Here is a 25675-nt window from a genome sequence, read left to right on the forward strand (position 1 = left end):
AATCTCATTATTACAGAGAAAAACATTCACCGAAATGTGTTCATTTCACAGTATGAACTCACCACGGCACATAACGTGTTCAAGATAACAGAGGAAATGGAAACCAGTACGCACGCCACCACGATCAGATCAAGAAGAATGTATGAAAGAACACATGTAACCAAATCTGTAATTGACTGAACAGATCTGAGTGCTGCAGAGTGGAGTGTGGGGATTTGTATGATCAAATGGGGGGGGGGGGGGGGGGGGTGTCTAAATATAGGATACTGCTGCATGATTTCCTCCGCTAGGCCTGGGATTCACCCAGCTGAGAAAGAAAGAGGACAGGAAAGGAAAGGAAAGCTAGGGCCACACATTACAAGACAGATACAAGGAGAGATGTAAGCTTAGTCACATGGCTCTGCATCCATCCCCATCCATTACAACACAGTGGAGTGCCAGCAGCACAGTAATCTCTGAGGATCTGTCTATTAATGCTGGCCAGTGAACAATCTGTCTATGGTCTCACCATGCTATGAGTTGTAGTAATCAGCATCTTCGGCAGGTCTGTCAGAATGAAATCTCATATAATCCTGGCCAGGCTTAATTCCGACTTTTGGCAACTGAGGATGATTTTCTGCCAAACAAACATGTCTTTAAGTGTTTTTTCACAATACTGTTGTCCACTGTTTTCTGATATATGTCTCGTTTTTGGGGCTTTTCCCCCCCATTTTTTGTTTTTCCCTATTAATAGTTAGTAAGTAACTCATGTGTGTTTCATCTTTAATGATAGAAACCCTATTTTTGTAGTGGGGTTTGCAATGCAGTTTCATAAGAAATTCAAGCTCTGGTGCAACCAGGTGCCACTCAACTGTGATCAAAATGCAAATTTTCACAGATCAATACATGTTGTGTAATTCATGATCCAGTTGAAAGCAGCAGAAATTTTGAAGATTCAACAGCACAGAGTTACACATATTAACACAATTCGTTTATGTAATACACCAAATTTAAAAAAAAAAAAAAAAAGTCTTATTCAGCAGCTGGTGATAATAGACTCATCAACCAGGTCAAGGTTTTGTATGGGCTTTTTATGTGGGAGACAGAAAGCGGCAGAATAAAAGAGTTTATTCATTTTTTCTTCATATTATGTGCCTGTGGAACTTTTTTTGAAATTGATGCTGATAATGTATTTTAGAGTTGTTTTAATCTAGCGTAACAGAAACCCAGCCTTTTTAAGTTTGTGAAGCTTTAGAATTGAACAATTAAGGCCTTTAACTTACTGGTTGTCTTTTTTTCATTGTAACCTTCATTTTAAGATTTTATATATAATACAACATGACAAAAAAAAAAAGCTTTAGCTTTAAATAACTTTAAGATGGTCTCACATTTGATCCTACAATACTTTGGTATACAATAGAGTTCTGATATTTAAAAGTAAGTAATATTGTGTATTTACTTTTTACCATGTTGGACATTAATTTCTCATTTTTCCTTTTATGGAGAAGATGGAGTTTTTTATGATGTGCAGAAGTACTAAAGGCAAAATAGTAAGTTCACTTAGTCTACTATAAAAATAAGATCAGGTACAACCAGTGACTGTAGAAAACAATCTTTTATACAGTCATTGGGTACAACCAAAAAGTATACTTACTGAAGAAAAGTGGATTAGAATTAAATAACCTTAAATGTTCTTTCATTTTAAAGCGCCATCTCTGCACTTGCCCAAATGCAATATATCGTATTATTTTATTTGTTATCTTTTTTTTCCTACATCTATCTCTATGGTTTAGCGCCACAATAGACTGGCCACCTCTCCACGGTGTCCAACCTGTCTGCGTCCCTGAAGTGAAAATTTAAGAAAATGGATCGATGAATTTTATTTTGTTTGATAGTCAGTTTCTTAGAAATCATAGATATCTAAAGAACAAAAAGGCCCACATGCAGTATACATCTTTCTGTAAGGCAGGTATGAGAAACCCGTTTTTATACTGTGGGCCACAACAGCCCGCTTTGATTTAATTTATATAGCACCAAATCACAACCGTCACTCCCATTCTGTCGGTATAAGGAGGTTTAACTGCACATTTAATTATTTGAAGATATCATGGTATAAGTATATATCTGTCAGCATGACTTGGGTTTAAGTTGTGGGAAATAAATGTGTAAGCTCACACTCAAAACCATGCAGTGGACAAGACTGGAGTCTTTCCGTGGCTAATTCTGGCCCCTGGGCCTTATGTTTGACACACCTACTGTAAAGGTGTTTGAGATGGTTAACTTAATCTACAGCAGTGTACGGGAGTGGCTGTACCTCAGGTGGTAGAGCAGGTCAGCTGCTAACCGGTTGGTGGTTCGATCCCAGGCTCCACCAGTCTGCATGCCAAATATCCTCGGGCAAGATACTAACCCCATGTTGCTCTCTGATGCATCCATCGGAGCGTGAATGTGTATGAATGTTAGATAGTAAGCACTTAACAATTTAGAAAAAGTGTTTGTGTGATTGGGTGAATGAATTAGTTGTATAAAGCGCTTTGAGTGCTCAGAGTAGAAAAGCGCTATATAAAAACCGGTCCATATACGACGGAAAAAATACCATGGAGAAAAAGGAAGTGTACATTCAACAAAATTGCATTTATATACATTTTGGCCTGTTTTGTATTTCCGATGCTTTTTTTCCCCTTTTATTTATATAGTTCTGCTCCAAATATATAGTTTCCAAATGCAAAAACAAAAGTGAAAGATTATGCAGAAGAGAATCAGTCAAAATCAAATCAGTGGGTCTTCTAGTTACAAGCAGACCTGTCACGTTTTCATTTGTGGAATAGAAAGGCTGTGAGTGACATCCAGTGGCTTGTCGTAGACTCCAGCCTGTTGTAGAAGGACCCACCAATCAGCAGGAGGCGCTGTCACCATCCACATCTGTTCTTCTGCCGCTAACTTCCTCTCTTGGCTCCACTCTTTATCTTTTTCTGCTCGCTCGGGTTTTCTTTCTCTTCCGGTTGTCGTCTGTTCGTGTGGCAGGTATCTATTTTCCCCAACTCGGGGACTCTTAAAAAATCCTCATCAATCTGAGTGTATTTCATATGTTTGCAAAGAAACAGACAGTGATTTAGATGAGGGGCTTTCTTAATGATGGATCCATGGCAGTATTGTTTAGATGGGATCCCAAATAAAGCCTGAAAATGACGTTCAAGGCGTGTTAACGCTCTGTGTAGCAGAGCTGTAGTTTCGCAGTAGCTTCCGACCACCAGGCAGTCTTTCTAAGCACAGCCCAGCCGCACAGTCATTTTTTAAAATTATTATTTATTTCATGTGTAGTTTTATATCATAATTCTGTTGCTACCCAGAATTTTTTCCGACGGACACAGCTGGTTGAAATGAATGAAGCATCGTTAGCCACCTGATGCTAATCCAATCCCAGTTAATACTGATGATAACTACAGATTAAGGTCTGATGCGCATTTCTCCCTCATTTTCTCTACTTTTAGATTAACCAGCGTCGAAATGGCCAAGTCTAAGAACCACACAACCCACAACCAGTGTAAGTAACTGTAAAGTCGTTTTACCGAGATGTGGTGCTGTTGCGTTAGCTTTGAGGTTTAGCTACTTGCCTGTAGTTAAATATTGCAAAGCTAGCTGCTTTGTATTAATTGTCGCTCCTTTTTATTTGAACAGCTCGGAAACACCACAGGAATGGCATCAAGAAGCCACGATCACAGCGATATGAATCTCTGAAGGGGGTGCGTACTGTTACAATTTTACATGTTTGTATCTTTGAAAAAAACAAAACGGGTTTTGTGAACATGATCTGCAAGGCAAGCATGCAGCTCATGGTCAAATCCTCTGTAGTAAAGTGTGCTTTGTATAACTTTTGTAATGAAGTGAGTGGATGTTATTGCCTTAAAATGTAATATGGAGTATTTCTAAATTTAAAACGTTGCATTGGCGCTTGCTTGCAGCAGCATTTACAGTTACAGCGTTTTCTGTCAGCCTTTTCCAGTGTGCTACTGTTACTAGTGACTTTCTAATTTGGAGAATGAATATTTTGAAAGAAAACGACAGCAATAGTATTGATAGCATTATATGCAGTGACATAATTTCAATGTGTGGACAAAAGTAGCCCAGGCAGTGTTTTCCCTGACAATTTCCTGTGAAATTATAAAATGGCTGTTTAACAAATGGTAACTCATCAGGTGTTGTACATCTGGTCAAGCTTTTTAAAGAGTAGTTTACATTTCGGAAAAACAGGGCTTTAATCACAATTGTAACTACTTACATCCATCATTTGTTCTTCCTAGAGTTGAGGTATTTATTTACATTTGGATCGCAGATCAGCAGCAGTTGGCGTAGCTTGATTTGATTCAATAGTGCTTTTGCATGAAGTAGCAAATACCAATCAAAAGGTCCGAAACTGTGAAGCAAGCTTTTTTTCTATGTTTAGTTGGAATAGTTTTTTGCGTATTTAAGTACTGGACCCTTATTAATTAAAGTTATTAATTAATTAAAGTTATTAATTTATTTATTTTCAAGTTGTTGAAGTAATTCCCTTTGGTAACAAATCATCTCTGGAGCGTGACAAGTGGTTCATGCTCTAAGACAGGCCCTACCTAGTCTCCTTGAGGTTTCTTCCTGTTGAAAGGAAGTTTTTCTTTAGCAGTTTTGCCCAGTGCTTGCTCATAGGGTGTTTGTTGGGACAGTAGGGCCTTTACCTTGCAATATAAATTACCTTCAGGTGACTATTGTTCTGATTTTTGGAAATCCAAGTAAAACAAACATATTGAATTGAAGTATTAGCAACGTAAAGACACACCTTTGCTACAGCTGTGGGCTCGAATCATCAGAATGTGCATTCATCAATTATTTAGCTACCGCCCACCCAAGCTAATTTATTAATTCCTTAAAATGGTTGCGTTCTGGATTGATGATTAATTCAGAGACCTGCTCCCAATCAGGCATAAACACAGTGACATGACAGGCAGGTTGGTTTGAAATTATATAGATAGGCCAGTTAATTGTCATATTTATTTACTTTTTTTTTTTTTTTTTTACATTAAAGAAATTGGATCACTGCTGAAAGACCTCCTGGTTATTATTATAATCTGGTTATTAAAGTGTGTGTGTGAATGTGCAGAGTAACAGAGAGGTCCTTGGTAATTTTGGATTGTTGGATTAGGTAAGGTTTAGGTTTATCAAAGTTTCATTTAGGTTAGCACTGTTTTAATACATGATACAAAGCTGCTAACATTACTCTGTCTGCCCAAAGCTCTCGCTAACCTGTTAAAATGAAATAATTATTTTTGCATTGTGCTATTAAAGTTTATTTTGCTTCGAAGAAAACTTTCTGAACTTTCAGTTCAGTGAACCTGCTAACTACTTGTTTACTTTGTTGCAGGTGGACCCCAAGTTCCTGAGGAATATGCGCTTTGCTAAGAAGCACAACAAGAAGGGCTTGAAGGCAGCACGGAAGGCCGCTATGGAGAAATAAGCAGCTAGCCCATCACCTCATGTCTGTCAGAGTCCATTTTGTGTTACCATCATCAAAATAAAGCTATGCTTTGTTAACACACCAACATCTGATTGTTCTTTATTGAGGTTCCTGCTTCTCTCTGGTTTTATAGAATAAATTATGTTATTGGTTATTAAGGGTTTATTTCTTTCTAATGTGTCTCTAGTTTGTTCATCGAAACTGAAAGTATGTAGAAAACTGGATAATGGTTGAGTTTGAAATATTGCAAAGATTGGGGGGGGATGGTTTTAATCAGGATAGATGAAGTTTGATTGCACAACCTCAATAGAAATAAGAACTTTCTCTAGATTTCTAAAATCACTAACAAGCTGTGACAGAAATATATTCTAATAAGGAAGTGAGTTGAATAAATCAAGTTGACTTCTAGCATCTTTTTTCCCCTTTCCTTAATCCCATGCAAAGATTTGAAACACCATGAATGGAAGTCATGAAAGTGTGATATTACCATGTGAAAACACAATCATTGCACAGGTGTTATCACATGGGTAATAACTAAAGCAATTCAACACCAGGAAGTGAAGTGATGGACCTCCTTGCTGCCAGAAAAGCTTCACCTGTCTTGACAATGATATTTACTCATTTCGTGTTTTGATGATGTTGTCAGTCTTTAACATGTGGCTGCCCACTGCTTCACTGAGTGAATGGGTTAAATGCAGAGAGGAATTTCCCCACGGGGATCAATAAAGTACACTTTCTTCTTCTTTCTTTCTTTTTCTTTCATATTAGACCCAAACCGCCCATACAGTGGGGCTGAGATCTGATGACTTATAGCATTTTCACATCTTTTGTGCCCTATCCATGGCAGAGAATTGTTATTCCACAAAAAAACCTGTAGAGGTGGAGTCAACTAGAGCAAATACCCCCCCCCCCCCATAAAAAAAAATGCATAGAGGCTGAACATATAGTGTATAGTGTTTGTATCTTAGGAAGTAAGTTTACTGAAAATATAGGGTAGTCAAAATGTTTAAGTTTTTTTTAATTGAAAAAAAAAGTTTAAAACTTGTGGTCGATTTTTAAACCTTTAGTAGATGGCATATAGTCATAGTAATGAACAGAATAAAATATAAAAAGAAAGAACCAAAGTGGGAACAAAATATAATTTAGTCGTAGTAAAAGTTAGTTAGTAAAACAAGTAGATTAATAGTGTTTTTTAAAAACACGAATTTCGTTATTTAAAAAACAAATCACTGAATTTGAAGATAAGATTAGGAGATGTTTTTGTGGAGTTTTGTTTTTGTTTTGTTGTTCTTGTCTATGTAATTTAGCGTTTTATTTTTATTTTCATGCAACAACGTTGTTTGCCGTCCATTAGTCGTCACTTCCGCTCACGCTCTGACTCCAGCTTGCATCATTTCTCGTGTCTTGTCAGCCGGGTTCGGACAGCATGTGAGTACCTGCATTCAAACTTAGTAATGGCCTTAATATGAAGGTTTGGTCGCAGCAACACTGCGCTGTACGGCTGTCAGTGTGAGTGAGCGACTGAACGTAATTTTTAATAAACTTTGCGTTTCCTTCAGCTACAAGCTAACTAACTCAAGCGCCGACTTACTAGCTTAACCTTCCAGCTAACAACAAGGAGGCGTCATTTCTCGGATGCGAACTGACTGCTGTGGAAAATTGATTTATCAGATTTAATTATCACTTTGGTCAAATTTAGAGTGATTATATGTCGGAGGTAGAAATAACATATATCTAGGTTTGACTTCAGGGTTAAACATGATTCCTAAAAAAAAGGGACAGCATGTTTTGCTAAGAAAGTATTGAGCTCTGACAGGTTTTTGGCACATCAAAGAATGAGAGTCAGAGTTATTATAATTTTTTAGGTTTTGCATTTAGTTTACAAATTGGTTTTGCCAGTTTCAGTTTATTGTTTGAAAATGTGCTCGGTTTTAGTCCTTTTAGTTAGGGAAGTCAGTACAGGGTTACAATAAAATACAGAAGTCTGTGAGAGAAGTTAACTCACAGTGTTGCATACCTCCAAAGTCTCAATAAACATGACTCATCAGGCAAATTGTGATTATTATTATTATTATTTTCTTTTTTTTACTAATCTAACAAATACTAAAACTACTGTAGTTTTGTGTTATTTTTGTTAACTTTTTTTTTCGCATGCAGCTTTAGATTTTAGTTTTATTTTTAGTTAAGAACCTTTATCAGAGGAGCGTGAAAGGCATTCATTTAGAAAATATGCTTACAGGTAGTTTCGTTAGGCGTTGGCTCTGTTTAGTTATTTGATCAGAAACTTTTGCGTAGTGGAGTCTAAAAGTTTTTACCTTGAAAGTGAGATTTAATTATTCACTTTTATAAAATAGGCATAACTAGGGATATTTTAATAGGTGATCCTTTATAGTTCTAGTTTGTTAATGCATTAAAAAAAATTGTGCATGTGATGATCTTGGCAGGAAGTACAAACTATAATTCCTGTTCTGTGAGTGTAACATTTGAGTTTTGTTTGTCCTCACAGATGCAATGGTGGAGCGGGTTCCTGAAAACATTAACTTTCCCTCTGAAGAGGAGAAGATTATAAACTTTTGGAATGAAAAGGACTGCTTCCAGGAATGCCTCAAACAGTCCAAGAACAGACCCAGGTAAATCCAGTTGCAAATTTCCATGTTCTTCTTGTATCTGTATGGGTTTTCTCTAGGTGCTCCCATTTCCTAACGAACAAAACATATTTACACACAAGCTGTGAATAACCTAAGATAATACTGAAATTTGGTTGAAGTGTGTTTAGATTAAGTTAGCTTTTTGCTTGGAATGTGTTGGTTCGGACAATCTCCAGTATAAACGTCTAAAAATCCACCATTTATTATAACTTATTGTAAAACACTTACGAACAGTTCTTTTAAATGTAATAGTCATAGTATAGTCAATATATGACTTATAGCTGCTAACAATCTGTATTTGAGCAGACATAATTTTGTTGTATCGCTTTAATGCTGGGTGTTTTATAAGGATTGGTTTTAAGCGTTCTGGCAGCTGGTAACAGCCAGAGAAAATAGTTGTATTTCCTGATTGTCCAGTTTTATTTCTTACCAGTGTCTGAGTCATGTGAGGTCCATTGGAAAAAACAAGGTAGCTATGAAAAGTGTGTATGGTGTATGGTAGTATAATATCAGAAAGCACAAATACTGTGTTATCATTGCGTCACAGCTATGATGTTCTAGATTCAAACCTGATTATCAGCTGGGCCTTTTCTGTTAGAAATTTGCATATTCTTCTTGTATCTGTATGTTTGTTTGTTTTTTTTGTTTGTTTGTTTGTTTTTGGAGTCAGCTCCAGCCCCTCGTTGACCTTGACTGGATAAGTGGTTAAGAAAATAACCTGTTGTTTACCTCAGGTTAAAACTTGGCTCTCAAAAAAAGTGTAATGAAAGTCAAAGTGAAAGTAAAGTGTTACACTTTCCATTATTCTTTCATAGCTTAGGATCATATCTGTGTTATTTTCATATTCATTCTTTAAATTTGACTTGCAGATCAAATCAGGAAGCTTTTCTCAATCTACACTCTTAACTAAAGTTAAAACATTTATTTTCATCAGCAACTGTGAGAAGGTTATTTATGCTTTAATTACATGGAGATTGGATTACTGTAATTCATTATATATTGAATTGAGTAAAAACACTAATATCACAGTTGTTATTACTGGTGTGTCAAAGTGCAGCTCCTAGACTCCTGACTGGTACCTGGAAGGATGATCATATTTTGCCTGTTTTTAAATCGTTACACTGGCTTTTTGTGAAAATATTATTACTCATATATAAGTGATTGTAAGAAAATGATCCAGGTTATGACCCATGTCGTTCACTTAGATATCTCACTCAGATATCCTGTGTCCCACATTGCTCACTCCAGCGATAAGCAGATTTTAGTAATTGCAAATTCCTTATTGTCTCATATTCCTGACCGGAGATTGTCTCATACAGCCCAAGTCCAAAACTCTGGAATTGGGTCATCTACCTACTAATAGTATTTAAATACCAGCTGAAATCATACCTCTTTTTAATAGCTTTCTCAGATTCTGACTTACAGTGTCATTCTCCCTAATGTGTCTCTCTTATTATTTTATGATTTATTATTCTCTAAATATTAAAACTTTGTGCCTTTTCATTTGATTATTTTTATTGGTCTTAAATGATTTGTTTTTCTTTTAAGTATTGATAGATTTATTTGCTGTGTGCTGTATAAATAAATGTATAGCATGTTGCGAGTTTGTTTTACCAGTTAACAAAAATGCTGTTCCACATAGAAGTATTCAAGATTTGCATTTGCTACCTATCTCTCAAACCAGGTACACCTTCTACGATGGACCTCCCTTTGCTACTGGTCTACCCCACTATGGTCACATCTTAGCTGGTACCATCAAGGACATTGTTACTCGCTTTTACCACCAGAGTGGCTTCTATGTGGACCGGCGCTTTGGATGGGACTGTCATGGCCTACCTGTGGTAAGAATTTGCCATAGCTGTCTTTTTAATGTTTCAATTCAATGTTACAATGTGGTCTGTTAATATTTAGTATTTGTCAAATCCTGTGTGTTTTATGTAGGAGTATGAGATTGATAAGACTTTGGGGATCAAAGGACCAGAAGATGTGGCCAAAATGGGCATTGCTGAGTACAACAAGCAATGCCGAAGCATTGTAATGAGATACTCCAACGAGTGGGAGGTGAGTCCAGTGTATCTGACTAAGAGCAAAACACAGTTTACACTAAATAGTTGGGCTAGGTTCATGTTGAATGTTGTGGTGAATTCCTTGCCATTTGTAAGCCTGCATAACGAGTGACCTTCTAAAGTAGTTGTAAATATGTGTTACCTCTAAATAGAGCTGGGCGATATATCGAGTTTTTAAAACATATCGATATATTTTTATACGAGATATAAGATGTGACAATATCCTTTATATCGATATAGTCTATGTTACGTTATAATTATAGTTGTGGAGCCGCAAGTTTGCCTCTCTTTCGTCCACTTTTGTCTCTACGCAACGTTACTCCGCCTCGCCTTCACTGAAGACAACTCCCCCTCCTACCCCATCGCTTCACGTGCAGGCAGCGACAAGACGGACACGGCAAATCTCCGTTAACGAGTTACTGCCCATCGCCCCATGCGTGGGGCTGGACGGCGTCAACGTGCTAACGAGCTAAACATGCTAACGAGCTAACCGCGCTAACGAGCTAACAGCGCTAACCCTAAAATCCTTTCATTCTCTCAAAAGTTGATAGCGCGCCTTATGTATGAATTCTGGTTGTGCTTGGTGGCCGCGAACCGATTTTATGTGGTACACGGCGTTCAGCAATCTGTCAAAAATGTTTGAGTACGACTTTGGTAAGCTACGGAGCTGCACCGCTTGATAGATTGTCGGCGCATTACGGCTACCGAGGAGCTTCGCGGAGTGATACGTACTGTGCATCAACGTAATATTACCGTATTGTGTGTGTATAAGGACCATAAATGGCACCTGTAAGAGACGTGGTTATGAAGCGGATTTCAAACTCCAGGCTGTCAGTCACACAGTAAAACTTGGGAACAGAGCAGCTGTAAAATCTGTCTGTCTTTGTTATTACGCTCAGCGTCTTTTAGTTTACATTTTGACTGCACAATTGTGAGCTCTTTGTTTAGCACAAAAACAACCTTGTTTTCTTTTATTTATGGAGCATTATTATTTAATGAATGCTCATAATTTAATTTTGAGTAATTTTTCATGTACATCTGTGCTGTATGTTAATAAAAGTGCCTGTGTGACATCTGGGACACAGCTTTGACTAAGAACTCTTTTTGTTCTTACTTTATGGCTTAAAAAAAATATCGAGATGTATATCTTATATCGCCATCCAGCTAAAAAATATCGAGATATGAATTTTGGGTCATATCGCCCAGCCCTACCTCTAAATTCATATCATAAAAATCTATAACAAATCGCCCTGCATATATTTACCATGGTAATTTGTTCTTTTCATTTTCACGTGCGTTTGTAATTGTATCTAGGCTTCAGTAAAGCGAATGGGACGATGGATTGACTTCCAAAATGACTACAAGACCCTTTACCCATGGTTCATGGAGACTGTCTGGTATGTATGTAAAAAGGGGAAAAAATGCACGTTTTTATAAAGACTTGTTTTGACTGCAGCAATTGCAAAAACATGGTGTGGGGCTATGGAAGGGTGCTTTTGGATTGGCAATGTGCAAATTTCTGAACACAAATGCAGCCAGTTTATTTCAACAATGAGCAGCAGAATCTACCAAGAGCAGTGCAAATCAATGAAATGCACCTGAAAGAGAATCTGTATATTCATGGGGACTAAGTAGGGTCTCTGAGGTTTTGGGTAGCTGTTATCTGGCTAAATCTGACAGCTCAGGCAGAACGCAGGATTTATCCTGAGAGGGGGTGCTTTGTCATTAAATAAGACCAACACGCATGATGTGTGTCAGACACACAAACCATTACTTCATGTTAGGTCCTGACTATTCGGGCATTAAGTTGCAAATACAGTGGGGCAAAAAAGTATTTAGTCAGCCACCGATTGTGCAAGTTCCCCCACTTAAAATGATGACAGAGGTCAGTAATTTGCACCAGAGGTACACTTCAACTGTGAGAGACAGAATGTGAAAAAAAAATCCATGAATCCACATGGTAGGATTTGTAAAGAATTTATTCGTAAATCAGGGTGGAAAATAAGTATTTGGTCAATAACAAAAATACAACTCAATACTTTGTAACATAACCTTTGTTGGCAATAACAGAGGTCAAATGTTTACTATAGGTCTTTACCAGGTTTGCACACACAGTAGCTGGTATTTTGGCCCATTCCTCCATGCAGATCTTCTCGAGAGCAGTGATGTTTTGAGGCTGTCGCCGAGCAACACGGACTTTCAACTCCCGCCACAGATTTTCTATGGGGTTGAGGTCTGGAGACTGGCTAGGCCACTCCAGGACTTTCAAATGCTTCTTACGGAGCCACTCCTTTGTTGCCCGGGCGGTGTGTTTTGGATCATTGTCATGTTGGAAGACCCAGCCTCGTTTCATCTTCAAAGTTCTCACTGATGGAAGGAGGTTTTGGCTCAAAATCTCACGATACATGGCCCCATTCATTCTGTCCTTAACACGGATCAGTCGTCCTGTCCCCTTGGCAGAAAAACAGCCCCATAGCATGATGTTTCCACCCCCATGCTTCACAGTAGGTATGGTGTTCTTGGGATGCAACTCAGTATTCTTCTTCCTCCAAACACGACGAGTTGAGTTTATACCAAAAAGTTCTACTTTGGTTTCATCTGACCACATGACATTCTCCCAATCCTCTGCCGTATCATCCATGTGCTCTCTGGCAAACTTCAGACGGGCCTGGACATGCACTGGCTTCAGCAGCGGAACACGTCTGGCACTGCGGGATTTGATTCCCTGCCGTTGTAGTGTGTTACTGATGGTGACCTTTGTTACTTTGGTCCCAGCTCTCTGCAGGTCATTCACCAGGTCCCCCCGAGTGGTTCTGGGATCTTTGCTCACCGTTCTCATGATCATTTTGACCCCACGGGATGAGATCTTGCGTGGAGCCCCAGATCGAGGGAGATTATCAGTGGTCTTGTATGTCTTCCATTTTCTGATGATTGCTCCCACAGTTGATTTTTTCACACCAAGCTGCTTGCCTATTGTAGATTCACTCTTCCCAGTCTGGTGCAGGTCTACAATACTTTTCCTGGTGTCCTTCGAAAGCTCTTTGGTCTTGGCCATGGCGGAGTTTGGAGTCTGACTGTTTGAGGCTGTGGACAGGTGTCTTTTATACAGATGATGAGTTCAAACAGGTGCCATTCATACAGGTAACGAGTGGGGGACAGAAAAGCTTCTTACAGAAGACGTTACAGGTCTGTGAGAGCCAGAGATTTTCCATGTTTGAGGTGACCAAATACTTATTTTCCACCCTGATTTACGAATAAATTCTTTACAAATCCTACCATGTGGATTCATGGATTTTTTTTTCACATTCTGTCTCTCACAGTTGAAGTGTACATCTGGTGCAAATTACTGACCTCTGTCATCATTTTAAGTGGGGGAACTTGCACAATCAGTGGCTGACTAAATACTTTTTTGCCCCACTGTATATGCTGTACTCTTGAGTTTTTGGTTTCTTTTTCTCTGCATGCTTTGTGACAGTGCAGTTGTTTGTTTTAGCCAACCGAAGTAATCAGACTGATCTGGTTGCACCAGCTTCTGCAAAATCCCAAAATACATTCAGTGAGACTTGACCATTATGTTGTAGAATTTAAACAATTGCCTGTTGTGTTCTATGTCAGTGTGATCCCACACCAATTCAGTAATGTTGTCTGATATGGTAAATGGATACTTATTATAGTGCTTTTCTACTCCAGTTGAACACTCAAAATATTTTGTTTTTCCATTCTATGTTCAGATTTTTTTTCTATCCATCTATGCTTTTACTACGTGGGCAGTATGTTTGGGATCATTGTAATGAATGAAAATGAAGCTGTTGCCAATCACATGCTTTACTGGTGGTATTGCATGGTGGTGTGACAGTACTTTGCAGCCTTCATAGTTCAATCAATTTCGACAAGCTCTTCAATGCCACTGGCTGAAATGCAACCCCAAACCATGGCAGAACCTCCACGTGTCTTACAAATCACTGTAGACACTCACTGTTGTATCTGTCTCCTGACCTCCTCCATACATATTGATGAGGAGAAATCTCCAGTTTGGATTCTTCACTCAGTCAGACCTGCTGTCACTGATTTTCAGTCCAGTTCTTGTGCAATTTGGCATACCCCAGGCTTTTCTCTATGTTTCCCTTCCTTAAGAGTAGATTCTTGACAGCTATCCTTCCACTGAGAGCATTTCTGATGAAGCTTCAGTGAAAAGCAGATAGAGGGACAGATGCATCTCTCAGGTTTTCCATAAAACTTTACAGCATGCTGAGATACACGATTTTTCATCTAAAATTTGCTCTTTCTCAAAGAATCTGAAAGAATTGGTTCTCCTCTAAGTTTGACATAACATAACATTGACAATAACAGACAACTTGCAGGTGTAAGAAACTACAACTAAAAGGCTTTTTGTCAATTTTTAACCAACAAATTATTGAGTTGACCTTGAATACCTTGGTGGATACAATACATAATTTAACAAGTAACTTTACCCCACTCTACACCCCTACAAAGTTTTATCAGAATTCATTCAAAACCTTTTAAGCTTTTGTGTTTAAAGACAAAAGTGCATGCAAACACTATGAGGTGTGGCTCAAGAGATTTGCACGCTATTGAAAATGAAAGTTATTTATGGATATAGAGCCCTCTGCATGTACACTCAAAATCTTAACAAGTATATTTGTCTTATTTCTAGTTAAAATATCTCATTACACTTAAAATAAGACAAAATCAGCTACAAAGCAACATTCCAGTAAGCTATATGAACTTGTTTCAAGACAGTGAATCTTGTAACTAGAGAAAAACTAAATAATTTTCACTTGTTTCATTGGCAGATTTCTTTTCACTTATTTCAAGTCAAAATATCTTGTATTAAGTGAAAAAAGCAACATGTTTAGCTTGTGTTAGTCAGTTGTTTTCTTCCTTCAGATGCTCAATGTCAAGACTTCCTCTGTAACATTTAAATAGCCATGTTGAGGGCAGGAAATATGCTCTGTTCTACACATTTAGGTTTGTGAACAGTCAAAACAACATTGTGTTCACATAACATTGTGCACAGCTTTCGTAGTTTATTGCATATTAAGATAAATGTAGAAGAGTGCAAGTCCCAGCTTTATGTCTTTGTATGCAGTGCTTGTGCACTGTTATATATTGTAATACTTGCATCAGAATTCACTCTCTGGTGATAATAGATGATGCATTTGATGCAAAATATATCTATGGATTCCCTGTGAGAAGTGAGGATGAGCATCCCTTTGCACTCATATTGGTTATTAATTAAAGGCTTTAGCAGGAAAATAAGTTTTGAAATTCGTCAGTAATACAGCCTGTGGGAGAATATAAAATGGTCTTTAACTTAACCTTCTCTCATTTCTTCTCACCACTGGCCCATGACCTGACTCTTTTCATAAATGCTCTGTCATATTTGATGAATGCTATGTGGGAAATCAGTCTGAACGATTTTTAACTGTTACCAGAGAGATAAAGCTAACAATTTTACGTATTCATGTGTGAAACTGTTGCAATTTAACTTACTAGACACAGAATCTTTGAAACTTGTTGCGTTTTGTGGAGTTGATGTTTTCTTCTTTATTTTAAAATGTTTGTTTTCTTTCTCTCAGGTGGGTTTTTAAACAGCTGTATGACAAGGGTCTGGTGTACCGAGGTGTCAAAGTTATGCCTTTCTCCACTGCCTGCAACACCCCCTTGTCCAACTTTGAGGCCAATCAGAACTACAAGGTTGGCACAGAACATTACCTCTTTACATATTTGCTGGTGTAATGTAACACGGCTATTGTTGCCTCTATTGTAAGTGCAGGTACTGTACTTCTTAAAACAAAGTTGACCTTGTTTCTATGCTTAATGCTTGTCTCCAGGATGTTCAGGACCCCTCGGTGATTGTCAACTTCCCACTGGTTGAGAATGAGGATGTTGCTTTGATTGCCTGGACAACCACACCATGGACACTGCCGAGCAACCTGGCCCTGTGTGTGAACCCAGAATTACTTTATGTCAAGGTCAAAGGTGAGCAAAGAACATAGCACACATCTTGTGCTACAACAATAATAATAATGGATTGGATTTATATAGCGCTTTTCAAGGCACCCAAAGCGCTTTACAATACCACTATTCATTCACTCTCACATTCACACACTGGTGGAGGCAAGCTACGGTTGTAGCCACAGCTGCCCTGGGACTGACAGAAGCGAGGCTGCCATATCGCGCCATCAGCCCCTCTGGCCAACACCAGTAGGCGGTAGGGTAAAGTGTCTTGCCCAAGGACGCAACGACCAGGACAGAGAGCCCGGGGATCGAACCGGCGACCTTCCGGTTACAGATACGCTTCCCAACCCCCTGAGCCACGGTCTCCCCCAAGGGTTGCTGTTTCTTCAAGTCATTGCAGTTATGCACCTCGTTCCTTACAATCAGTGGTTTTACACTTTTTTAACTCAGCCAATTACTAAATGCTACAGTAAAGAGGAGCAGGTCACTGTAACTGTAAAAATGTAAACGAGGAATGCAGCAGAAAATAGTTAATCTTGTAAATTGGTAGATCAGTATATTTATTTTACCACTTAATGCATACTTGGTATTATCATTTATTGATAACATGACATATGTGCTCTTAATGATTGATACAGTTGAGTATAAGTGGAAGTGCATTCAAAAATGATTCTGTTTTATGTGAGGAGTGAGTGATTTCTCCCTGTGATGAATGCCAATAGACGTTAGTTGCTTTATCAGCAATTTAGCCTAAAACAGACTTGGCTAAGGAGAATTAAGAGTCTAAAGAACAAATGTATTCATTTTTTGTATCGTCTACTGTAGTGTTTCCCAACCTTTGGGAGCCACGGCACATATTTCACATTAGAGAAATCACACGGCAAACAAAAATGTCACCAAAAGCATATTGATGATTTTTCTCCATGCACCAGGCATAGCGGTTTGTCCCCAGTATACCTTTTTTTGCTTTCTTCTGACCACTACTCTTGCTAGGGCCTTCATCTGGGTTGAAATTTTCTCCAGGACCCAGGTCAGATTGACTACTTTTTCGTTTCAAATATTTATTTATTGCTATTATGCTCAGTGTTATCTCACTTGCAGCATGTCCTCTTCTGTTTACTGGCAGTTGGCAATCTATTTAATTGGAACAACAGGTTGTACTGCCCTCTAGCGGAAGAGAATGTAATTGTTCTGCCCATTACTCACGCAGGTCGCTTAGAGTACCAGTCAGGTGAAACCACATAATCTTCCACGGTACACCTGATCATTTCTTGCGGGACAGTGGTTGGGAAACACTGATCTACTGAATGCATATAAATTCCAGTGGCACTGTGACACATTTAGTTTATGGAACTGTTAACTGCACAGTCTCATTTTGTGACATTAGCAGTATACGGCATAGCAATTTCAGCATATGTAACCTTCAGCTGAAAATTTCTCTCACTCTTATCATATCGCCATGATAGAATCATGGAACATGGTGATTAAAGGCAGCTAAGGCCAGCTGTGTTTAGTGAAGTTGTTTCGTAATCTAGCCAGGTTAAATAAAGAAAACAAATAACAGCCACCTTTGTGCTGCTGAAAACTCTAGCTTCAGGCTCGACATACCACTCTAACCCATTAATCTTCCTTTGCAGTGCACCACTCAGGACAACTAGTTTTGTTAAATGATAGTGCTTAAATGCTGATGCCTGAGGCAAAACTTTTCTGACTGAAAATCTTGTTTCCCTTGTGGCTTTAGTGTTTTGGACCACAGTATCAGCTGATAGATGTTTGTTTTCTTTTAATTCAGAAAGAACAAACAAGAACAAATTAGCTGAAGAGGAGTGCTGCCTTTGCAAATTGCACCCGTAGGAAATAATGGACCCGTAATGTGTTGGTGTGACTGGAACTTTGTTTTTATCTTCAAACAAAACACACAGGCAGTAACTTGCATGAACATCAGTTATGATCATGCAGGATTTATCCTTAAGTGAAATTACAATCACCCACCTAAATTGCTCCTTTCAGGTTTAAACAACAGAATCTTACATAAGAGTGTTTGTGCTAATGGCCAACATGCATTAAAGTAAAGGCATTAAAGTATTTTTGCAATTTTAAGCAATAACTTTTAAACAGAAAACTTTCTCTATAGTCTGCAAAAAAAGAGAGTACAGCTAGACTACAATTTAATATATTACAGATGTTTTGTTTACTAGTTAAAAGACACATTTTTAACAACCTTAATCCAGTTTTTATTCTGCTGAACAACAATACTGTACACAAACCCATTTTCCAGTTTCTTAATGAAAACTAATGCAGAAGTCTAATTCAACATTCTTACAATAAATCCTGCTTTCTTGAAGGTCACAGGGGTTAATGGAAGTTTCAGAAAAAGTGTTTGTTTTTGTTTATCATGATTTAGTTTGCGGTGCTGTTATTTTGTTCAGTCCATTCATTTTAATTAATTGCATGGCTGTTGTATAAAGAGCTACACCAATGAAAGCTAGTTGATGAAACAAAGTAGGCATTTTTTCCCAATTTTTTTAAATGCAAAAATACAAAACTTTTGCAATAATTAGAGGGTTAATTAATTATATTTATATAGCCATATACAGTGGGGCAAAAAAGTATTTAGTCAGCCACCGATTGTGCAAGTTCCCCCACCTAAAATGATGACAGAGGTCAGTAATTTGCACCAGAGGTACACTTCAACTGTGAGAGACAGAATGTGAAAAAAAAATCCATGAATCCACATGGTAGGATTTGTAAAGAATTTATTCGTAAATCAGGGTGGAAAATAAGTATTTGGTCAATAACAAAAATGCAACTCAATACTTTGTAACATAACCTTTGTTGGCAATAACAGAGGTCAAACGTTTACTATAGGTCTTTACCAGGTTTGCACACACAGTAGCTGGTATTTTGGCCCATTCCTCCATGCAGATCTTCTCGAGAGCAGTGATGTTTTGGGGCTGTCGCCGAGCAACACGGACTTTCAACTCCCGCCACAGATTTTCTATGGGGTTGAGGTCTGGAGACTGGCTAGGCCACTCCAGGACTTTCAAATGCTTCTTACGGAGCCACTCCTTTGTTGCCCGGGCGGTGTGTTTTGGATCATTGTCATGTTGGAAGACCCAGCCTCGTTTCATCTTCAAAGTTCTCATTGATGGAAGGAGGTTTTGGCTCAAAATCTCACGATACATGGCCCCATTCATTCTGTCCTTAACACGGATCAGTCGTCCTGTCCCCTTGGCAGAAAAACAGCCCCATAGCATGATGTTTCCACCCCCATGCTTCACAGTAGGTATGGTGTTCTTGGGATGCAACTCAGTATTCTTCTTCCTCCAAACACGACGAGTTGAGTTTATACCAAAAAGTTCTACTTTGGTTTCATCTGACCACATGACATTCTCCCAATCCTCTGCTGTATCATCCATGTGCTCTCTGGCAAACTTCAGACGGGCCTGGACATGCACTGGCTTCAGCAGCGGAACACGTCTGGCACTGCGGGATTTGATTCCCTGCCGTTGTAGTGTGTTACTGATGGTGACCTTTGTTACTTTGGTCCCAGCTCTCTGCAGGTCATTCACCAGGTCCCCCCGTGTGGTTCTGGGATCTTTGCTCACCGTTCTCATGATCATTTTGACCCCACGGGATGAGATCTTGCGTGGAGCCCCAGATCGTGGGAGATTATCAGTGTTCTTGTATGTCTTCCATTTTCTGATGATTGCTCCCACAGTTGATTTTTTCACACCAAGCTACTTGCCTATTGTAGATTCACTCTTCCCAGCCTGGTGCAGGTCTACAATACTTTTCCTGGTGTCCTTCGAAAGCTCTTTGGTCTTGGCCATGGCGGAGTTTGGAGTCTGACTGTTTGAGGCTGTGGACAGGTGTCTTTTATACAGATGATGAGTCCAAACAGGTGCCATTCATAAAGGTAACGAGTGGGGGACAGAAAAGCTTCTTACAGAAGACGTTACAGGTCTGTGAGAGCCAGAGATTTTCCTTGTTTGAGGTGACCAAATACTTATTTTCCACCCTAATTTACGAATAAATTCTTTACAAATCCTACCATGTGGATTCATGGATTTTTTTTTCACATTCTGTCTCTCACAGTTGAAGTGTACCTCTGGTGCAAATTACTGACCTCTGTCATCATTTTAAGTGGGGGAACTTGCACAATCGGTGGCTGACTAAATACTTTTTTGCCCCACTGTATAAATCATTTTACAGCAACATGTTAACAGAAAATGCAAATGTATAATTAATAACCTCTGGAAAAAAAATCAGCTATTGTTTATTTATGGCATTAACACTTGTTTTTCCTATTTTAATGTATCAAGATGTGTTTTTTGGCTTTAGCTGGTAGGGGTGCGTGTGTGCGAGAGACATTGTGTAGCTCAAACCTGAAAATGTGGCTGAATCTCAAATCAGGCCACTCAAAAAAAGCCTTGTCCTTGTTCAAATATAAAAAAACGATACTCAAGAGAGGTGGCTACTGTTTTTCTGTTACCCTCCTGCTGTAGGTTTTGGTTCCCTATGAGAGAAACTGGTGGGTTTTTAAAAGGATGACCTAGATTCCTTTTACTTTGGCGTAGTGCAGATGATACTGTAGGGGGCAGTGTTGAAGCACAGTCTGTTATCATTACTGCACCGCCTGTGCTGCATGGGAGACCGCCTTGGAATACCAATGAATGTGGTCTTTTTTTTGTATCAGCTCAGTCTCTTTTTATCTCTCCTTGTTCACTCACTCGATCTTCATCCCAGTTCTTCCTACTCTTTTCTTAGCGCTTTCTTTGCTTTCAAATCCACCTGTTTTCGTCCTTCCTTGTGCTTATTCCTTCTCAGTCCGTCTCTTTTAACGTCTGCCTGTTTCCCTCGCTGCTTTTGTCGCTGTTTGAGTTGGGGGCTGTCAGCAGGTCTGAACTGTGCAGTCATTTGTCACACGACTGAGGGGAAGAAACATCTTTTATTGATGCTGCCCTCTTGTCGCTCTTTTTTGTGTCTCAGTGTCTCAGGCCATTTGGTTTTTGCCCTCTTCACAAGTGTCATCTTTGCTGTTACTGGGGACTCGTCTTTTTATGTTTCTTACAATCTGTTTTTGGCTGTATGTAGAAGAAGGTTCAGTTCTCCCCCCTCAGTGACGGCTGTATGACAGCTATCATTATTATTATGATGATGATAATGGACCCTATCAGAAACAAGATGTTACATCACTGTTACTATTATTATTCACAAATGGACCTTCAGACATGAATACAGCACAGCTATGAGACGAATGGATCTGAGCCATGTTGGATGAGTTGCTATTTATCATCACCTGAAATTCAGGTCAATAAAGATAAATCCTGCTGCTGTGGCTATTTACATGACAGACTTTGAAAAATCACCAGGATACCCCCCACGCATCACATCATAGAAATCTGCCTTGTCATTCCCCTTTTATTATACATACTGCGAGATTTCAAAACATATGGAAAAAGGGGAAAATGCAACAGGGACCTGGTTTCATTTTTAGCTATTTATACTTGAGATTGAGCAACTGGAGGACCAGGTTCACTGTCGTATCTTTTTATTATTCATTTATTTTTTTCCCCAGTTCTATTTATCTAATTTATGGGTCTGCTCTGGACTTGCTAAATGTTCAAAGATGGTGTGATGAAGAGCTGAAAACAGCCACGTTTTCATCACAAAAAAAAGGAGGGAATGAGTAATGATGGAAAAAAATAAATAACTAGCTGTTGCACACAGTCAAGCGTAAGTTCTTATATCTGTTTATACATACGTACTTATGTACATTTATTATGAATTTTAGCCAAAATTAAAGATTAAGAGGTTTAAGATTAAGCGATCACAGTGTGGAACAGTCAAAAGGCCCCGAGCTGGTGACTGGTGAGGCAGATCGCTGTAATAAGGTCTCAACAGGTCCGTTAAACATACAGGAGTCTGGCCGTGTAGGGCTTTATATGTAATTAAAAAACATTTTTTAAGTGCATTTCTGCATTTCCTTTTTTCCTTTTGGATGCTAATGAAAAAAAGCAAGAACAGAGGTGATGTGTGGCCATCGGCTAATTTGTTAGCAACCTAGCTGCTGTGTTCTGGACTATTGAGAGGACTGAGCAATGAAAGTAAAAAGTCTGTTGCCATAAGCTAGTGTGAAAAAATGTAATTGTCTATTATGTGTGTATTAATTCGAAGTTATAGGAGTACATCCCCAATGCTCTAAATGACTGTTAAGTAAAAAATAAAGATGTTTATGTTAATAGTGTTATTACACGTGAAGAAAATGCACTAGTTACATCCTCAGAAATCTTTGTTGCTGACCAGCAGTGCACGCCTAAAGATATGAAGTTTGCTGTTATAGGTTCTTTGCTTAATGAATGACCATTTGTGATCCATTTCAGATGTAGACAAACTAAAAATTTGTCAGTCAGCTGCCTGAATAACTGTTGAGTCATTGCAAATCTACATCGTTCTATCGCCTGACATTGAAAGTGTTTGTGGTTAAAGTGCACCTACATTTAACAGTAGCAAATTTATTGGTAAAAGGAGTCTTTGGTTAATGATTTATCTGGATTGATGCTCTCTACAGGTGTGATGGGGAAAAAAGCAAGAAAATTACAAAAAAAACCTAAAAACCAACGTGATTTTCTATTTTGTCTCTTAGATAATACCACACACAAGACCTACATCATGATGGAGGCAAGACTGGGGGCTCTGTTTAAGTCAGAGAGCGAGTACACTATCCTTGACAAGTGAGTACAAAGGCTATATAAGTGAAGAAAAAGATAAAAAGTTCAAAGGATTAAATTTTTAAAAATGTGCACACTTCAGTCTGTTGGCACCAAAGTGCAGCGGTCTGTTGCTGAGCTACTGGGGAAGTAATTTCCCTTAGGTGAATAATACTGTACAATACAGTCCTACTTTATTAACAAGAAGTCAGCTAGCAACCAGAGCTGTGAATAAAGGGTACACAAAATACGAGCCAACAGCTGCTGTTTCTTTTTGTTAGTAGCATTTCTAGATTTGTGCCCTGATTGCTGGCGTCATGACTTACATTAGTTGCCTTAATTTGCTTTCCAAAATTAAAGCTGTTTCAGCTGACAAATGCTTCTGAAAAGCAATAAAGAGAAACAAACCGCGTTGTGTTATGTAGTTACTGAAGCATTTCTAGATTTTTATTTTTTGTTTTTAGTCTCAATTTAATTGGAAAAAGTTGAAGTGAAAGTCTAGATAACAATACATGATTGTTTTGGAAATATAGTTGTTATTATATAATTATAGTTATTTATGTAATGTTAACATTTTGTACTTGAAACCCAGCTGCTGCCTTTTTCAACGAGTAAGAAACTTGTATTTAATGTTTCTTGTCAAAGGTTTTTTGTTGAGTTATGACTTTAAAATTTATAACAGCCAGATTAGGAGAGGTTGTATTTTACCAGCTAAGTGTTGTTCTTTGCAGCAGAAAGGGGAACAATTCCAATTTCTCAGCTCACTGGATGAGTCTGGAGCACAGGGAAAGCACATAGCAGAAAAAAATAAAGCGTAGTGAGATGACGAAAACAAGTGAGTGAATAAAGACTACAGAATTTACTGAAACCTGATGGAGCAAATTTCTAGGCATGATTTATCCCCTCTCATCCTGTATAGCAGATAACTGAACCGGTGATGTAAACAAGACAAAAAAAATGTCCTTCCTCTTCTTCTTCCACAAGGACAAAACCCTTAAACACAGACGCCTTTATTTGAACTATGATTACAGAAACGGTGCATCAGGACTGTCTCAGCTGCCAATATGAACGCAGCCCTTAAATGGAGATCTCACAAAGATCCTGAGGCAATTTCTGTCCTTACCAAGTGTCCTTACACCTCCCTTTTTAAAAAGAAAAACATTTAACGTCTGTCCTTTACTGTGAGATAAGTTATAAAAATTGTATCGTAAAGATGATTTGTCTGAATTTTTTGGTGTGAGTCTGAGAGGTGAAATTCAAGGCTAAGAACGTCCTCAAATTACTCTCCGCTGCTTCTAAGGCTTAAACACCATTACATAAAGCTACTGCTCACAGTTCTAGCTCAAGGTGACTGAGATAAGTCCATCAACATGTTGTTCTGCTCCTTTCTTCTCATTTATTTTGTGCGAGCTCAACAGTTGGAGGGACACTGTTTAGAAAGATTTTGGTGCGGAAAAACAAACTGGTGTCTGGATTTAAAAAGTGGAATCAATATGAGGAAACGTCTTTTGTCCTATGAAGCTGTGATGGTACAGCGTTTCTGCTGGTTTGTGTCTGCAGTAATTATGAATTAAAGTTATTGTAGGAAGGTTTCAAGTGTTTTATTTGCTTTTTAGATTTCCTGGTAAGACACTGAAAGGGAAAAAATACAAGCCTCTTTTCCAGTACTTTGCAAAGGTTAGTACAGTTTTTCTTCCTGGTTGTTTCACAGTTATGTCTAATGTTTTTCAGAAACTAAACAGTATGCCTGTCTTTAATTAACACAGCACAGTGACACCTCTATTTACATCTAAATGCATCCATGAGTTTGTATTGTTGCTGTACTACTCACCCTGTCCTCACCCTTCATCTAATATCTTGTCATTTTTTTAATTCAGTGTTCAGAGGAAGGAGCTTTCCAGGTTTTGACGGATAACTATGTCAAAGAGGAAGAGGGCACAGGAGTGGTCCACCAGGCACCTTATTTTGGAGCTGTAAGTAGGATCTTTTCTAAAATCATGCAACTGTGACAACATGCAATGCTCATTACATAAGGGGGAGCTGCAAAAAGTAAAATTAAATGTTAAAGAAGTGTTGCTCTTGGTTTGTAGTAATCATAAAAAGCAGAAAAATTAAAGGTTCAACTGATGAGTTACTTCATAGATTCTTGGGATGCTATTTTAAACAATTATCTTATGAGCGTCAACATCTTATGTGGATTTATTGGGTGTTTTTATCTGATGTAGGATGCTGTGTTTCTTGCCTGATAATTTAAATTCTTTTAATTAAATGTATGCATTTAAGATGAGATGAAATGAGCACACACATTTTCAAATTCATTTCAAGTTGAGGTATATTGTTGTCGAGGAGTGTTTGTTTTGAGTGCTATGGTATCAGTGTATTGAGTCCAATGCAGTAGTGCTATCAGATGTATTGGGTCATTGCTAATAGGTTAGATGGCCTTGCCAAGGGTAGACAAGTGCCCCAGTGGCTATAGCCAGCTTGGAATACCAACCAACTGTCTTAGCTTTCTGTACAGCAATCTCTGAACTGTTAACAACACCCTTGTAGTTAGCATCTCATTTAAATCTGCATTAAATTTTTTAATTTACTTAGTTGTCACAATAATTTTGATTTTCAAAAAAAATGAAAAAGATCTTCTTCAGTTAATAATACCATATCAAAAACAAGCACATTAGCTCTGAAGTTGTACAGTAAAAGGGAAAGAACTGTCAATTTATGTTCTTCAAATTGTATTGTATGACTAGATGTGAAATGACCATGTGACACATCTGTCTTGGGTTTTGACAGGCTGTTTGA

The 25675-nt window shown here is 38.4% G+C and overlaps 2 protein-coding genes across 2 annotated transcripts in view; both read left to right on the forward strand.

Moving 5' to 3' along the window:
- Nucleotides 1–2900: 2900 nt before the first annotated feature.
- Nucleotides 2901–5552, forward strand: rpl29 (ribosomal protein L29). Its single transcript, XM_085274259.1, has 4 exons — nucleotides 2901–3003; nucleotides 3471–3523; nucleotides 3658–3722; nucleotides 5375–5552. Exons 2-4 carry the CDS (start codon nucleotides 3487–3489, stop codon nucleotides 5465–5467), a joined length of 195 nt encoding a protein of 64 aa, XP_085130385.1. The 5' UTR covers nucleotides 2901–3003; nucleotides 3471–3486; the 3' UTR covers nucleotides 5468–5552.
- Nucleotides 5553–6870: 1318 nt separating this feature from the next.
- The window catches only part of iars1 (isoleucyl-tRNA synthetase 1), a 62547-nt gene continuing 43742 nt past the window's right edge, over nucleotides 6871–25675 (forward strand). The window contains exons 1-10 of the mRNA XM_085274260.1: nucleotides 6871–6895; nucleotides 7974–8097; nucleotides 9800–9956; nucleotides 10057–10176; nucleotides 11496–11578; nucleotides 15782–15899; nucleotides 16037–16184; nucleotides 22813–22900; nucleotides 24493–24553; nucleotides 24754–24849. Of these exons, the coding sequence (XP_085130386.1) occupies nucleotides 7979–8097; nucleotides 9800–9956; nucleotides 10057–10176; nucleotides 11496–11578; nucleotides 15782–15899; nucleotides 16037–16184; nucleotides 22813–22900; nucleotides 24493–24553; nucleotides 24754–24849 (990 nt within the window). The 5' untranslated portion in view covers nucleotides 6871–6895; nucleotides 7974–7978. The remainder of the gene's footprint in view (nucleotides 6896–7973; nucleotides 8098–9799; nucleotides 9957–10056; nucleotides 10177–11495; nucleotides 11579–15781; nucleotides 15900–16036; nucleotides 16185–22812; nucleotides 22901–24492; nucleotides 24554–24753; nucleotides 24850–25675) is intronic.

This window comes from Mchenga conophoros, linkage group LG5, assembly GCF_057382185.1.
Source record: "Mchenga conophoros isolate Kocher_MC1m ecotype Shallow Benthic linkage group LG5, M_conophoros_male_GT1.1, whole genome shotgun sequence".
NCBI classification, from domain to species: domain Eukaryota; kingdom Metazoa; phylum Chordata; class Actinopteri; order Cichliformes; family Cichlidae; genus Mchenga; species Mchenga conophoros.